The 14,901-nt window shown below is 39.8% G+C and overlaps 1 protein-coding gene across 3 annotated transcripts in view; it reads right to left on the minus strand.

Moving 5' to 3' along the window:
- Positions 1 to 14,901, minus strand: part of AKAP11 (A-kinase anchoring protein 11) — a 31,416-nt gene that overhangs the window by 10,630 nt on the left and 5,885 nt on the right. For all 3 annotated transcript variants that reach the window (XM_072135270.1, XM_072135271.1, XM_072135269.1), the window contains exons 2-7: positions 14,348 to 14,446; positions 10,886 to 10,996; positions 7,894 to 7,941; positions 7,553 to 7,678; positions 5,070 to 5,334; positions 200 to 4,502 (exon numbers count right to left, since the gene is read on the minus strand). In XM_072135270.1, the coding sequence (XP_071991371.1) occupies positions 200 to 4,502; positions 5,070 to 5,334; positions 7,553 to 7,678; positions 7,894 to 7,941; positions 10,886 to 10,996; positions 14,348 to 14,410 (4,916 nt within the window). In that variant the 5' untranslated portion in view covers positions 14,411 to 14,446. The remainder of the gene's footprint in view (positions 1 to 199; positions 4,503 to 5,069; positions 5,335 to 7,552; positions 7,679 to 7,893; positions 7,942 to 10,885; positions 10,997 to 14,347; positions 14,447 to 14,901) is intronic.

Consider the following 14,901-nt stretch of genomic DNA (forward strand, 5'->3'; position numbering starts at 1 on the left):
ACCGTGGATTTAGTACAAGACTAAACATGATGTTAACAGGACCTTACTCCAGACAAAGTATAAATAGCAGTAAGAGTATACAGGAGATACATCATGCTTTGATTTGTTAACCCAGTATGCTCCACTTTACAATCTCAACAATGTCATGCAGACAGTTTCCAAAAAATAAATGTAAGTAACAATTGTCTTGCCTCCATACCTTATATTGAAATTCTTCATAGCAGACATCATAATTTCTGTAGTAAGACTTTCTGCAAAGCTTATGCCATTGTGTCCAATGCCACTATCTGCTCCCAGACTGGTGTTACTCAGCTCCCGTTCGGCTTTCTCCAGAGCTGCATTTACTATTTTATCAGCAAATATTGATCTTTTATCAAGGTCAATGTGGATCTTGGGGATGTTGAGATGAAATAATCTTGATTTCTGACAAGCACTTTGTCTGGACTTGGAGCATGGTTTGCTTTTTCTGGAGCTATCATGTCCCAGCAAGAAGTGACAAGACGATACAGAGCTCCGGTGCTGTTCTATCGCACTACACAACCTACATGCAGTCCCATAAGAATGGATAAGTTTCCCCCCCTGTGGAACCTTCTCTGCCTTCTTCTTATTCTCCGTCGCCTGTATTCTGGCTGCTTCCATGCTAACCTCCAAGGTGCGGTCTACAACTTTGCATGCATACTGCTCGATGGCTTTTAGTATCCCATCATTCAGACTGTAGTCATTTAAACTGCTGGTGCTGTGGTACAGTTTCTGCTTATGGGGTAAAGGAAGGAGCGACTTGGGAAATGAGGATTTGATAATATCACCAGTTACATAATTGTTCTTCGATTTAGAGTAGAGACAAGAATCCGTCAGGGACTTGGGAAGAGACCCAGCAGACATTTTGAGCTTTCTCTTAACATCACATGTTATAGTCTGTGAAAGAGACTCTGCAAAGTGAATAAGTCCAGTAAAGTCAGGTTTCTGTGCCAAATCTTCAGGAAATGAATGAAGGGTAACATTACTTTGCCTACGTTTGTCTTTCTCTGAACGGTTGGTCCTACTCAACAATCGAAGAATTTCTTTGCTAGAATTGGCATCAGGCTTCACTCTAGACACAAACTTTCGGTTGCACTTCACTTTAATGGTTTTAGAGGCTTGCTGGAGGCCAGATTTCATAGCCCTATAAACTAACCTGCCTGCATACTGGTCTAGAATTAACTCACTATTTCCCCCTTCCATCTTTAGCACTCTGATAAGGTGATCAGCATATTCCTCAGTCACACTCTCACAGCTGGGATACTTGGAGGTCAAACCAGTGCCACAGTTATAGTGAGGCAGGGTAAGAGTGCTAGGATCATATGCCTTATAACTCATACCTAAATATTTGAGGGTACTTTCTTTCGGTCGACAATCTTTACCAGATGCTTGAGGTATAGGATAATCTACATCGCACAGAGAGTTCTTCCGGCTTCCGATGGTCTCTTTTGCCTCACTGATTACCTCACCAGCAACACTGTTGGCATATTTGCATAAAGTTTCTAATAATTCGTCTGTGATATTTCTCATGTAGGCAGGGTAACCCCACTTATCACTCAGCACACTTAACTGTGACAGGTTCCTCGGAGGAGATCCCTGTGAAGAGTCGTCACCTAATGAATAAACAGCCATGTCAGTGGCTATGGATATGATGTTACTGGATAAGTAGTCTGCATATCTGCAGGTTTCTTCAGATACCTCAAATTCTTCAGAACTATCATCACTGCTAGAGGTCTCCACTTCTTCAGATAGGGATCTCATAAGCCGGAGCATGAAATCATCTTTTTTACAGTTATCATGCTCCTGTACTGACAGATGAGGAGTAGAAGGTGGGGTGGCTGGATAGAACTCTTTTGCCAGTTGTCCTTTCAGTCTCTTGTTTAGCTTTCGCATACTTCTTTCTGGACTTATATCATAAGTTGTCAGGGGTGTTGGAGGTGGTGTACCAGGCATTGCAGACAAATTAGAGCTTTCTTTTTGATTCCTTTTTTCTTCAACAAAGAAGTTATCCCCACAACTACACATTACTGAGGAAAAACTGTTAATATGAGGGAGACAGCTGTGAAGACCAAACAAGGAAGGGTCTGATCCATCAGTGCCATGTACATTCCTCCTGGATGTTATAGTCTCTGACTCTCCTTTACTAAATGAAGCATTTGATATTCCGGAACATGTGCCAAAGCCATGCTTCTCTGTAGGATCATACTTCCCGGAGTTTTCCAGATGCTTACCAGTAAAGTGTTGGCTTGAAGTGGCTTGTTCCACCACTTGGGGACATCTAAAAATCCTTCTTTGCTGCTCTGAAGATTTTGGCGAGTAGTAAATCATATCGGTTTCTTGTAGCAAGTAATTATTGTGGTCAACCAAATTGTTGGATTTCATTTCTTTCTTTAAAAATGTGTGCGTGTTCTTACCTAGGGAATATTTAAAAATGCCCTTGGCAGAGTCTTCACTGCGACTTTGTGCGGTACTTCCCTCTAAAAGAGAGTCCTGGAAGGGCACGTCAATGATCCTTTTTGTCATCATTTCAGCATAATCATCAACAGTTTTGGCTGACTTTATGACATCATATGCTTCATTGACAATCATGTCCACCATAGTTACAGAGTAGGGTTTTACTCCGTCTCCATCTTGCTGGCTATTACCAAGTATAATCTTTTTGTCAGATGACATATCAGTAATGCTTTTTGTGGAAATATGATAATTTTTTGCATTGTCTGCACACAAGTTTTTGCTTGCTGAGATATCCGTTTGGTCATTTGATATTGGTTGCTGTCTCAAAACTTTAGCAGCTACAGGCACAGGAACTGAGCTCACCAGACCAGAAGTGAAGAACAAAGCATACTGAACAGTGTAGTCTCTTTTAGACTTCTGTGCCACAGGTGAAAGTTCTTGACTTCTAGGAGCAGGAAATGTGGGGGAAACCGGACTTGTCTGCATCATAGCTTCAGAACTTACATATTTTAGGTTATCCATCGAAACACTTATAGCAGCTTCTTGTGTAAAACCAACATTCACCTGGGAAAGTTCAATAAAAGCTTCCTGAATTACAGATTCTGATAAGTCTTTAGCATAGGAACTCACTACTACATCTTCATACTCAAATGACTGACAGTAAGAAACATTTGGAGTCGGTGGGTGGGAGAATTGACATACTTCCATAATTCCTTCAAAAACAAGCTCCTCAGCAAGGTCAGCAGCAAAACGAGTTACCGCATTAGTAACCATCTGCTTCTTTATATATCGGAGCTCGTGTAGTGCACTTGTAATAACTTCACTTACCATGAGGTTTGCCAAGCCATTAATAGCTCGTTTCTTAATTGAGAATGCCTGCCTCCTTCCTATTTCATAGAAAGCCATTTGGAAAACATACGATGTTAGCCTCGCAGCCAAGTGGCACAGTGCACTGGTACAAGATGAAACGCCTCTCTGCAAGTCTTTAAATGCATTGCCTAAACTTTTTTCTACTAGGTCTGCTGCGAATTTCTGAATTCCCCCCTTGAGGGATTTGTGTTTGGACTTTGACTTGCGTTCCAACTCTTTGCCATGAGATTTACGTTTTAGTTTTGGAGTTTTCTCGACAACGCTTGAGGGATGCTTGGTATTTAGGACTGTATCAAACATGCTGCTGCACACCTGGTTTGCGTATTCACTTAACCGATCATAAGAACTTTCCTTAAATGCAGGAAAATCACTGTGGCTTACTAAATTAGATGTGCAGTCTGTTGCAGAGGGAACTCCAGGAGGACTAAAAGCAGATGATCGGATAGGACTAAACAATGTACCGTTATCCTCAGAACATGTCTTTGTTGGTCGAGGAGAGTCTGGTACATCATTTATATTACTAAAAGGAGATTCTGCTTTACGAGGGGTAGGCTTCTTGACGCTGGCTGAAAGTGTAGGGCGATCAAATTTAAACTTTTGTGGATTCATACAAACTGTACTTATATTTCCTTTGGCACATTTTCTTTTTTTGGGTGGACTTTCTACAACAGCTGTCTGGTTGTTTTGGAAATGGTCTTCTAGTGACGTATATGGTTCATCAAATCTATCAAAGCTATCGAAGAATTCACTTAATTCAGAGTCCGAATCCTCAATGCCATCCTTGCCAACAGGGATCTTTGGCAAATTAAGCTTGGCCCTTAAGCTCTTCTGGTAACCCTCTTCATCTAAGAAAATTATTGGACTTGGACTTGAGCACTCAGATTCAGAGGTTTCTACAGGGGAAGGAGAAAATATGATTTTATCATGGGAGGAAACATTTCGCTGGGTCCAGGTATTACATATTGATGTTGTGACTGTATTTTTAACAGAAGATGAGACTTCAGGAAGTCCTAAGAAACCCATCAAAACTGCCGATTTAATAGATGATCTACGGCGCACTGAGCTAAATATTATTTTTGATCCACTGATGTCCAGACAATGGTTTGGTTGAGTTTGAGAAGAAGCATCACGTTGATTCTTCACCGTTTCCCATTCAATCCCTAGAAATAAAAGACATTGAAATTAACTAAATAAGTAACTTACACCAGAAAAACTCTCTAACACAGATATAACAGACTGGAGTGACTACAGAAGGTTCATCTAAAACATAAATAATAATAAAGACCAAAAAGCAACTTTTCACCCCTCCTATTGACTTGAATGGAGATGTTTGAGCATGCCTACTCCGTGCCTATAATTTCTTCATTCCAGCCAGCATTGAGTATGTGATCAAGAGCCCTCTATTCTTGACTTCTGCCCACACCTAACATTTTTCCATAAGAGTGATAATACACAGGAGCATTTTCAGCCAAAGAAGAGTATGCACACATTTATTCAGACAAACATTAAAAATTCCATCGAAGGGAGCAAGTAACTAGTTTTGGACCTATGAAGGTGGGTCCATATTCAAACCTGGTTCCTGGTATGAATAAGGACCCACCCGCATAGATCTGATACATTTTGCCAGATGCCGATGGACTCCTTTCCTACACTACATTATGTGTGTCCCCTTCTGTTATACATTTAAAATTGAACCGTGATCTTTTATAGCTGTAACAGTAACATACCTTGGTTGTCATTTGTATTTGTGGGTTCCACTTCATCCAGATGTTCAAATGCAGTTACAAAGTCATCCTCAATTGAAGAGACGGAGTGATTTGTATCATCGTCTTCGTGGTGCTCTGACTTCTTATTTAATGAGTTTAAGCATTCTTGCTCCACTGCATTTTTTACCCCCACTGCATACTTTCCCAGCATTACATACAGTGCATCACTTTTAAAGAAGGGAAATGATGTGGTACTCATTAAACACACAGTTCCTGGAAAAATACCCTGCAGGGGAAACAATGCAGGAAAAATATAAGTAAAAACTATGCTCATAGTTAGTAAAAAGTATAGTAGAAAAATGTATGATACATGGACAAACAAAAAACAGTCCAACTTAAATTCCACAATATAATGTTGCTATAAGACCTCATGCACTTTGCAGGCCAGAAGCTGGGGAACATATGCTCCTGCGTGCGGCCCATCTGCCATCATCGGTTGAGCGCTGCTGACCCCGCTAATGTCCAACGATAATGACGGCTGGACATGGAACCTGCTTGGAAGTCACCCGAGTCCAAAAGAGCTTAATGAATTACTTAGAAAAGTGGCTAGCTCAGTTCTCATGCTTTAAGCCCTACAATGTCAAAACCTCTCTATAGGAGTTGGACACTTTAAACTGCAGATTTCATTCATCATTTTTTACCTTCCACGATAAATTTGACAATTGTTACAGTCAAATCCAAATACAAATCAGTTTTAACATGTAACAATATGATATTTTAAATAAACTGCTCAAAAAAAATAAAGGGAACACTCAAATAACACATCCTAGATGTGAATGAAAGAAATATTCTCAATGAATACTTTGTTATATGCCTGGATTTCAAGTCACCCACAAAATTAAAGTCAGGCTACCTCTGGCAAGCACAAGGAGGGCTGTGCGGCCCATCAAAGAAATGCCTCCCCACACCATTACTGACCCATTGCCAAACTGGTCATACTAAAGGATGTTGCAGGCAGCAGATGGCTCTCCATGGAGTCTCCAGACTCTGTCACATGTGCTCAGTGTGAACCTGCTTTCATCTGTGAAAAGCACAGGGTGCCAATGGCAAATTTGCCAATCCTGGTGTTCTCTGGCAAATGCCAAGTGTCCTTCACAGTGTTGGGCTGTGAGCACAACCCCCAACTGCGAACGTCAGGCCATCATACCATCCTCATGGCGTAGGTTTCTAGCAGTTTGTGCAGATTTGTGGCCTGGTGGAGGACATTGTGCAGGGCTCTGGCAGTGCTGCTCCTGCTCCTCCTTGCCCAAAGGCAGGGCTGGGTTGTTGCCCTCCTACAGCCCCCTCCACATCTCCTGGTGTACCGGCCTGTCTCCTAGTAGTGCCTCAAGCCTCTGAACACTACACTGACAGACACAGCAAACCTTCTTGCCACAGCTCGCATTGATGTGTCATCCTGGATGAGCTGCACTACCTGAGTCACCTGTGTGGGTTGTAGAGTCCGTCTAATGCTACCATGAGTGTTAAAGAGAACCCGTCAGGCATTGCCTCTATCCCTTCATTGTCCCTCTACATGCCTGTAAACCTAAGCAATGACGTCCTAAAGCTGTATGCAAATGACCTGTGAGATGTCCAATGAGTCATTAGCATATTCAAGCTGTCCAGCTTATTCATGAGTGAGAGGCTCAGCCACACCCCCAGTGCATGACTGACAGCCTGTATGATGTTGTGAGGTGTAATGGCTCCTCCATGTGCTTCCTGGTGCTGGCGCCCCCTGCAGCCTGTGTGTGTATAGGAGAGATACAACAGCTCCAGGCAGCCATGTTATAGCAGAACATGTCAGGTACATGTGTAGCTGATGTCTGTGTCTCTCACCTGTATATTAGGAGGATGCAGCATGTCAGCAGATGCAGCACAGACACTAGCAATGCTTTACTATGCATTACACACAGACATGAGCAAGGGGAGAGACGAGGTGACATCACTGCCTCTGACCATGTGACCAGCCTCATTTACATAATAAAGAATAGATGATTTTACAATTATTGAATTGACTAGATAAATGTTGGGATGGATCCTTGTGAGCTGCTCCAACAGGTAGAGGTGACAGGACTAGTGACACAGACCTGATGACAGGTGTCCTTTAAAGCACCAGCAACATTTAAAATTCACTAAATCATCAGCCAGAAATCAATCCAAGTAAAAAAGAGTATGCGTGGCACATCCCATAAAACTTCAAAACTTTATTCTTCCTACATTAAAAAAAAGTGCAGGAAAAGTGACATGTAGGTAATCCACCTAGAAAGCATTGGTACTAATAGGTGGTCTGTGTTTGGGGATCGACAATCTCTTGCAATAAAAAACAGAATCATTTTAGAGGAATCCACTATTTAAGCCTGCCGAGGAAGCCAAGGTCATTTTTTATTTTATGGCAACAGGAAAGAATTTAGTAAAAATTAGCCCATAACTTTAGACAAAAAGCACAGGTCTGATTTACAACCTACCTGTGGCGCATTTGATTTAGCCGCTTCCTTTCCATCTTTTAACAGAAGGACTTCATTTTCATTGAGGTTGCACAGATGAAGAGATTTAACCAATTCTGGAATGTCCAAGTTAAAAGACGCCACTCCCTACATAAACAGAGTTAAAACTTGTTGTTTGCAAGAAGATCAGTATTATACATGTAGTAGATATCAGGCATAGCTAAATCAAAGTGGTAAATCATTCAAAAGCAACCGAGAGCTCATAGAAATTCCACTGTGTAAATTCTCTAATAAACCTAAATGGATCATACACTGAAACATACAAGATTGTAATACATAGCTAATATTCATGCATGCAATACCTGAATATTTCCCGTTTCTGATTCCTCTGAAAGACCAAGGAAAGTAACCTGTAACAGAATGATTCACTGGATTAGAACTTATTTTAACTACACCTTTCATAGGGATTGTAAATATTTACACAGATATTAACCCCTTAGCGCTCAGCGCCATACTAGTACGGCGCGGGCTCCCTCTATTCACGCTCAGTGCAGTACTAGTACGGCTCTGAGCCAATGCCAGTTCGGCTCTGCACTGCAGCCGAGTCGGCATTGGGATTCGCGGGGTGTCAGCGATAATCTACCGCTGACATCCCTGAGTGGGCTCCAATCGTGGGTGTTTAACCCGTTAAATGCCATGGTCGGTGCAACTGCAGCATTTAAACTGCCTTCCGGGGGTCTTTCCCCCATGATCACTAGATGATTGCTTGTTCATATCCCAAGGTGGAAGAAATTAAAAAAAAAGTAAAAAGTTAAATAAAAACTATACACTAATTAATAAAAATGTCCCAAATGCCCATAAACACATGAAATGACATATGAGAAAACACATTCACACACATCTAGTATCACCGCATCCGTAACAACCTGTAGAATAAAAATAAATGATTGAACCCGTACGATGAACATCGTAAAAAAGACATTCAAAGAACAGCCTAAAAATTATGATTTTTACCTATTTAATCTCACAAAAAATGCTATAAGAATGATACTGTTGCAAAGTACAACAAGCCATCAACCAGCTCTATAGCCAAATGCATAATGATAGATTTTGCCCCACATTATAGGATTTTATTTGGCAAATTTATTTAGTATGGTATCCCCGTAATTGTACTGACCCATAGAAAAAAGATAACATGATTATAAGCCTATACGTCAGATTTGAAAATGGGCTGATATACAGTATAGGGGTTATTTAATGCTAAATATGTTAAATTTAATTCAAAACAGTATTCATCCCCAAAATAGTCAATTCTGAAAATATGGAAAAGCGATATTCAATTTGTAAGCAGTGTGACATCAAAATAAACATATGGGAAATGTTATTTAGCAACTTATTTCGGAGTTCAAAAGCTATAACCATATAAAGCGAAGCATGTCAGAATACAAAAAATGGGGCTGAGCCTTAAGCTGTAAACTTGCTGCGTCCTTAAAGGAAACCTACCATTTCAAATGGTAGGTTTAAGCTGTAAACACCGAGCACCAGCTCAGGGTGAGCTGGTGCCGGTGCTTAGTTTCGTTAGTGTTAAAACCGCGGTATTGCGGTTTTAACACTTTTTAAACTTTATAGCATAAACTGCTCGGTGTTTACAGCTTAAACCTACCATTTGAAATGGTAGGTTTCCTTTAAGGGGTTAAAGAGCAACTGTAAAGTTCTTTTTCCTACAAATTAATAGCTTTTGGGAATTAAAACAACTTCGCCTACTATCTTTGTTACCTATATCCAGTAGTTTCTTTGCTATACCAATCAAATTACCTCATTGCTGCAGTAGCTGGTTACTCAGACAGATAAATAAACTATGGGTTCACTTTGCTTATCAGCACTTACAGACTCCTGGGGAGGGGCTGCTGCTCCCTGCTCACAGAGGAGGTCATAAGACAGAGCTCTCTCTGTGTATGTAGCAGAGGTGGATGTGTTCAGAACTGTGGATACAGATGTCTCCTGCACAGAATAGCAAGTTACAAGATCTCCCCTGTTTCCTATCAGTTCCTAAAACCCAGTATGTGATTCTACAGAACTTTCTCTGTCTCAAATTTGTGAGCATCCTTACATGTATCCATCATCTCTGTCTCTAACAGTCAATGCAGTTACATTCAATCTAAGCTACATGACAGGAACAGACAGAGCACCACCTAGAGGTGACATTTTCGTAGTACACTTGAAATATTACACATGGAATATTTTATTATGAAAAAACTTAAACAGATCAAGAGCACCACCAAAAGTTACAGTACAGTATTACAGAAAATAAGGATGCTTCAAAGTGAATCATGCTTCAAGGGGAACTTATTTGTCCCTTATGAAAGGCCATCAATGTCACTTCCGTGGAGTCTAATTCTTAACATCCCAATTAATCAGCTGAATGGACCACAGCTATCCAATAGTGTCAATAGACTATGCTGATATATCCTGGAATATCACTTGAATACACAAACTTTGAACTTTTCAGGAAAATATATTGAGGAGCTACATGATACATTTCTCTAACTGATGGGATCCCTATGGAGAAGATTTATCAGGGCGTGTATGCCAGTTTGCTGAGGTACAAGCCTTGAAATAATTGCAATTCATATTTCAGCACCAGACATTGTGATTATTTTGAGCCTCCTCCACATCAAGTGAAGGGGGTGGTGCTGGGCGGCACCATGCAATCCCGCCCCACACACTAGTTATAGCATACACAAATTCTGGTGAAGGTTATGGCTCAACTCCTGCACTAGGCAGGACCCGGCGTAGAACTGCCCAGCAGTGCCGCCTCCTGCAGGATAGATCAAGAGCCTCGATATATCCAGCATTCAGGAGACCCGAGAGGAACATCTTGGTGTGCCAGTGTGTGATAAATCCCCCCACCTAGGTCTGTTATCTTGGTATATTGAGTCTTTCTTTCACTAGATTTAGGGATCAATATTGATCCCTAAATCAATGTTGACGACACCATCCGGGTGCGGCTCTCACTAAATCCAAAAACAATATGGCTGTCGTTTTATCTGTGGCTCTTTTTGTATTTGAAGAAATATTGCTCTCCTCCTAAATTCTATCTAGAAGTATTGATAGTATACTAAAATATAGTATCATTTATTAGCTGCATATTTGGCCTGTAAACATTGGATTTCTTTACAGTCTGTTTCTTTACAAACCGCCTCTGGAAAAAAAACTTTAGACCTGGCTGCTATAAACCACGTGAATAGGTTAATAAAAACCTACACGATCATCTAATTCTCATCTACGAAGCCTGTAATAAGTTACATCATGTATGAAGTGTGGTTATAACTGGAAAGTGTGGAAAGAACCAACCTCAATAAATTCCCCTGTCTTGCTGCGCTTCGCACTGTCTGAGATGGCACAGAGTTCCTTCCTGCTTTGTAGCAATGACTTGATAGAAGTCAGCAGCCCCTCGCCGACACTCTGCAGAATAGAAAGTGAGAGCAAGCACCAAAGGAAGTCATGTGAGGAAATTATCAACACTTCTATACATTGCACCAATGGTAGACAATAAACAATACATATATCCATCATAGGGAGACATTTCATAATCGCACCTGCTCCAAGTCAGGACATATGCGCAAAACCAACATGTCAAACATGACATGACTGAGGGTCATTGGCACCTGAATGTCCAGGTCAATTTTGGCATTTCTGTTCTGCTCTTATTTAAAAGACAAATTTCTTTCGTACAACTTTACTTATCATACTCATTGTATTTTTCATGACATGTGAGGCTACCTTTATAGAAAAAGATATTTTTTATAGCGTTAGTATACAAATTAAAAAAAAATTATTTCCATTAAAATTATTTTAATAAGCAGTAAATTGTATAAATTGGTTTCCTATACATTGTTATTTTTTATGCATACCTCTACATTTAGGAATTCTATTTTTTTTCATTCAATTTTGTGAGTAAAAAACATATTCATTGAATTCTGGTTTAAGTAGGATACAAATTTAATGAATTAATTCAGGGTTCCTGACCATGCTATAAATATGTCGTCCACAAAGCGGTGGTAAATCTGAATGAGTTTAAGATATGGATTTTGTAATGTGTACACGTACTTATCTTCAAGATAGCCTAAAAAGATGTTGGCATATGTGCAGGCTGCCGGTGTACCCATCGCTGTCCCTACTAGCTGTTTAAACCATATATCCATAAATTGAAATGTATTGTTTGACAGGATGAAATGCATAGCCTCACATATAAAGGATATAATGTCAGGATCTTATTTTTGCCATAACTAAGATGTTCCTGATGGCTTCTATCCCGATTGTATGTGGAATTATGGTATATAGACTCTCCACGTCTATTGTGGCCAAATATATCTCGCCCTGTCATGTACTGTTTTTTTATAGCTCTTAGAAAATCGTTAGAGTCTTTCAGGTAAGACGTAATTGTTGATAGTAGGGGTCTGAGCATCCAATCTATGTACAGTACTTTGACAGTGGCTCAGTTATAGAGCCGATCCTGGCGACTAAAGGGCGCCCTGGTGGGTCCGTATCACCCAGGTTTTTGTGGGCATGGGTGCATTTCAGTTTTTCAGTAGTATGAGATATTACACCTTTTGAGACGTAGTCTCTCAGGAGGGATCCTAATTTGTTTTTGATTTTTTGAGTGGGATCACTATTGAGCTGTTCATAATCTTGTGTGTGTTTTTCAGTTGTTAGTTTCAGTCATTATCACTGCATTCCCCCCTTTGTCTGCCCTTTTGACAATTATTTCCTTATTCTCTTTTAACCAATTTAACGCCTCCCTTTCCTTTGCATAAATATAATCCTTATCGTTTTCATTTATTAATGCTTTGATATCTTGTACAACTCCCTGTTGAAAAATATCGATAGAGCTACCTGGTATTAACGGAGAGTTAAAAGTGGATGGATTTCCAACTTTAAATGGTTTTATTTCATTCTCATTTTGGTCTTCTATTTCAGTCAAGGCCATTAAGCATTGAGCTTCTTTGGGATTGGTGAGATTGGGTACAAAAAACCCAAAAGGACCTTTATTAACGGGGATTTCACCTTTTTCCTTTTTTTAACCTGACAGGTTTCCTGATTTGCAAACCATTTTTTAAAATTCCTTTTTCTAACCCTTGAACAGGTCAACCTCAAAGATGACCTGGACAAAGTTTAGTTTGAGGCCGAAATTTAGGCCTTTTGACAATGCAGACACTCATTCGTTACTTAAAACTAAGTCAGTGAGGTTGATTTTAACCAATCATGTGTTTCTAAGGTGTAGGAGCCATGCGGTAGCACCTTTTGGCAGACTGGTTTAAAAACCAGGTGAGAACGCCAAAAGATCTAGGCAAGATGAAGCGCTAAGATTAGCGCGAAACAATACGTCCCTGAAATGCACCAAATGCATTTATTCTCCCCTCCCTGCAACGCATGTCAATTTTAAGAATGTAAAGAATAAAGAAAAGACTATGTGTTTTAAAGAAGTGGTGAGTGCCAACCTTTCCTTTCTATTTTTTGATGACGATTAAAGGACTCTGTACTATTTGTCTACACAGGTTTGAGCACCACCATACAATTATATACGTTAGAATTATCAGGCGAAAATACGGCTCCAAGATCTGGAATTATGCCATTTAGAGGAAAGGATTAGCAGTGCCCCTTTACATCCCTTTCTTTCTATAATGATAGAATGGGTTCTCAATACCAGATGTACAGTGATACACGTGTCAGTGTCCTGATGTTCTACTGGTTTGTATTCATCTTTTCTTCTACCTTTTGTCCTTTTTTTGTGTGTGATGCCATGTGTACTACAATGATAGGTGAAACTGAAGTTTCTATTTACAAGGAGCAAAAGGTCCCCCTCCCCTTATTTTGCTCTTTCAGTGTGCATTTTTATATGGTATTTATCAATAAAGATGGATTATTCAAGAATTTGTTGTTAACCCTTTAGTAATTTATTTATTTGTAGGGTTACTAAAGAGCAGAATGACATATAGATCATAAGGTTATAGATCAAAGAATTCATGGCCCTCACGTAACATTGCCTCCCTGGTGTGGGGGCATGCATAATTTGCAGCCCGGAGCATCTTGTCCCCGCACTCCTTGCTGCTAATTATAACTTTATCTTCTTGGTGATCCCCACGTGTCCAGACTAGCGACAGAAAGATCCAGGATCAAGGTGAAGAGAAGCAAAGGTAAGTATTTATAGGCGTTTTTTTATAGTTTTTTTTTTGGCTGGTTGATTTCCTTTAAGACCACATCTCCCTTTACAGATACTGCACACCTTTGTCGTGCCAATCACAAATATTTATATAACCCTTGATAAATGTGGTGCAATATTCTTTTACACCCAAATTACAACTGATTTCTATGAACATATACAATATTATATTTTATTAAAAACGCAGTAACTTTATCGTAGTGGCTTAGTTTATATTTAATCTTTTCACCTATACTCTGCATTAATTTGAGCATTGTTTTTTTTTTTTTTTTAGCATGTATTCCACGGTTAAAACCTGGGACTTTTCCTTGAAATTAGCCTATCATTGGAAGAGTAAGGACTGTTGAACATGCCATACATTTCCTTCACAATACAAGTTCTTGTATCTCTCGCGTCACGTCACGTCACAGACTTTAAGCTCTAGTGAGCAGGGCCCTCAATCCTAATGTTCTATATGACTGTTTGTACTCTGTTATGTAATATTATATTTGTATATGTCTCCTATGAGTTGTAAAGCGCTACAGAATATGATGGCGCTATATAAATAATGATTATTATTATTACTGGGCATCATAATAACATTTGTGACTTACTTCTTTCTTCACAGATAACTTATGTTTCATCGGGCAACACTGGCTTTGAGTACAAGCGTCCATGATAACCGGTCAGTGGGTCTCAGAGAGTCGGCATACCTGTAATGACAGATAAATACATCAGAAAATTCAGGTTTCTGCATTCAGTCATGGATATTGGAAACAACAATAAAAATACTACCAAGTACATCAATAGTAGAGAAAATAGATGTGTGTACTGTCCGTCAGTAGAAAGTCACCAGAATATCATCAAGAATTTCCAATTACATGTTACCATTACCTGGAAATGCTTTAGGATGCATTCACATGTTCCAGTTGGATTTTATTTATAAATACAATCCAAGCGGAACCGGAGGGAATTGGCCCGATTGCATATGTGTTGGATATGATTGCATAAGTGGAAGGAGCAGCACATGTTTTGCATTATTTACAGGTAAAAAACATCGTTTAGAAACGCAATCCAACCGGAAGGTGTGCATGCAGCCTCACAAAATAGGATGATCACAACTTATTTTGATCGAATTGATCCCTACTTTATAGGGATGGACTTCTAA

Source organism: Engystomops pustulosus, chromosome 2 (assembly GCF_040894005.1).
Source record: "Engystomops pustulosus chromosome 2, aEngPut4.maternal, whole genome shotgun sequence".
Classification (NCBI taxonomy): Eukaryota; Metazoa; Chordata; class Amphibia; order Anura; family Leptodactylidae; genus Engystomops; species Engystomops pustulosus.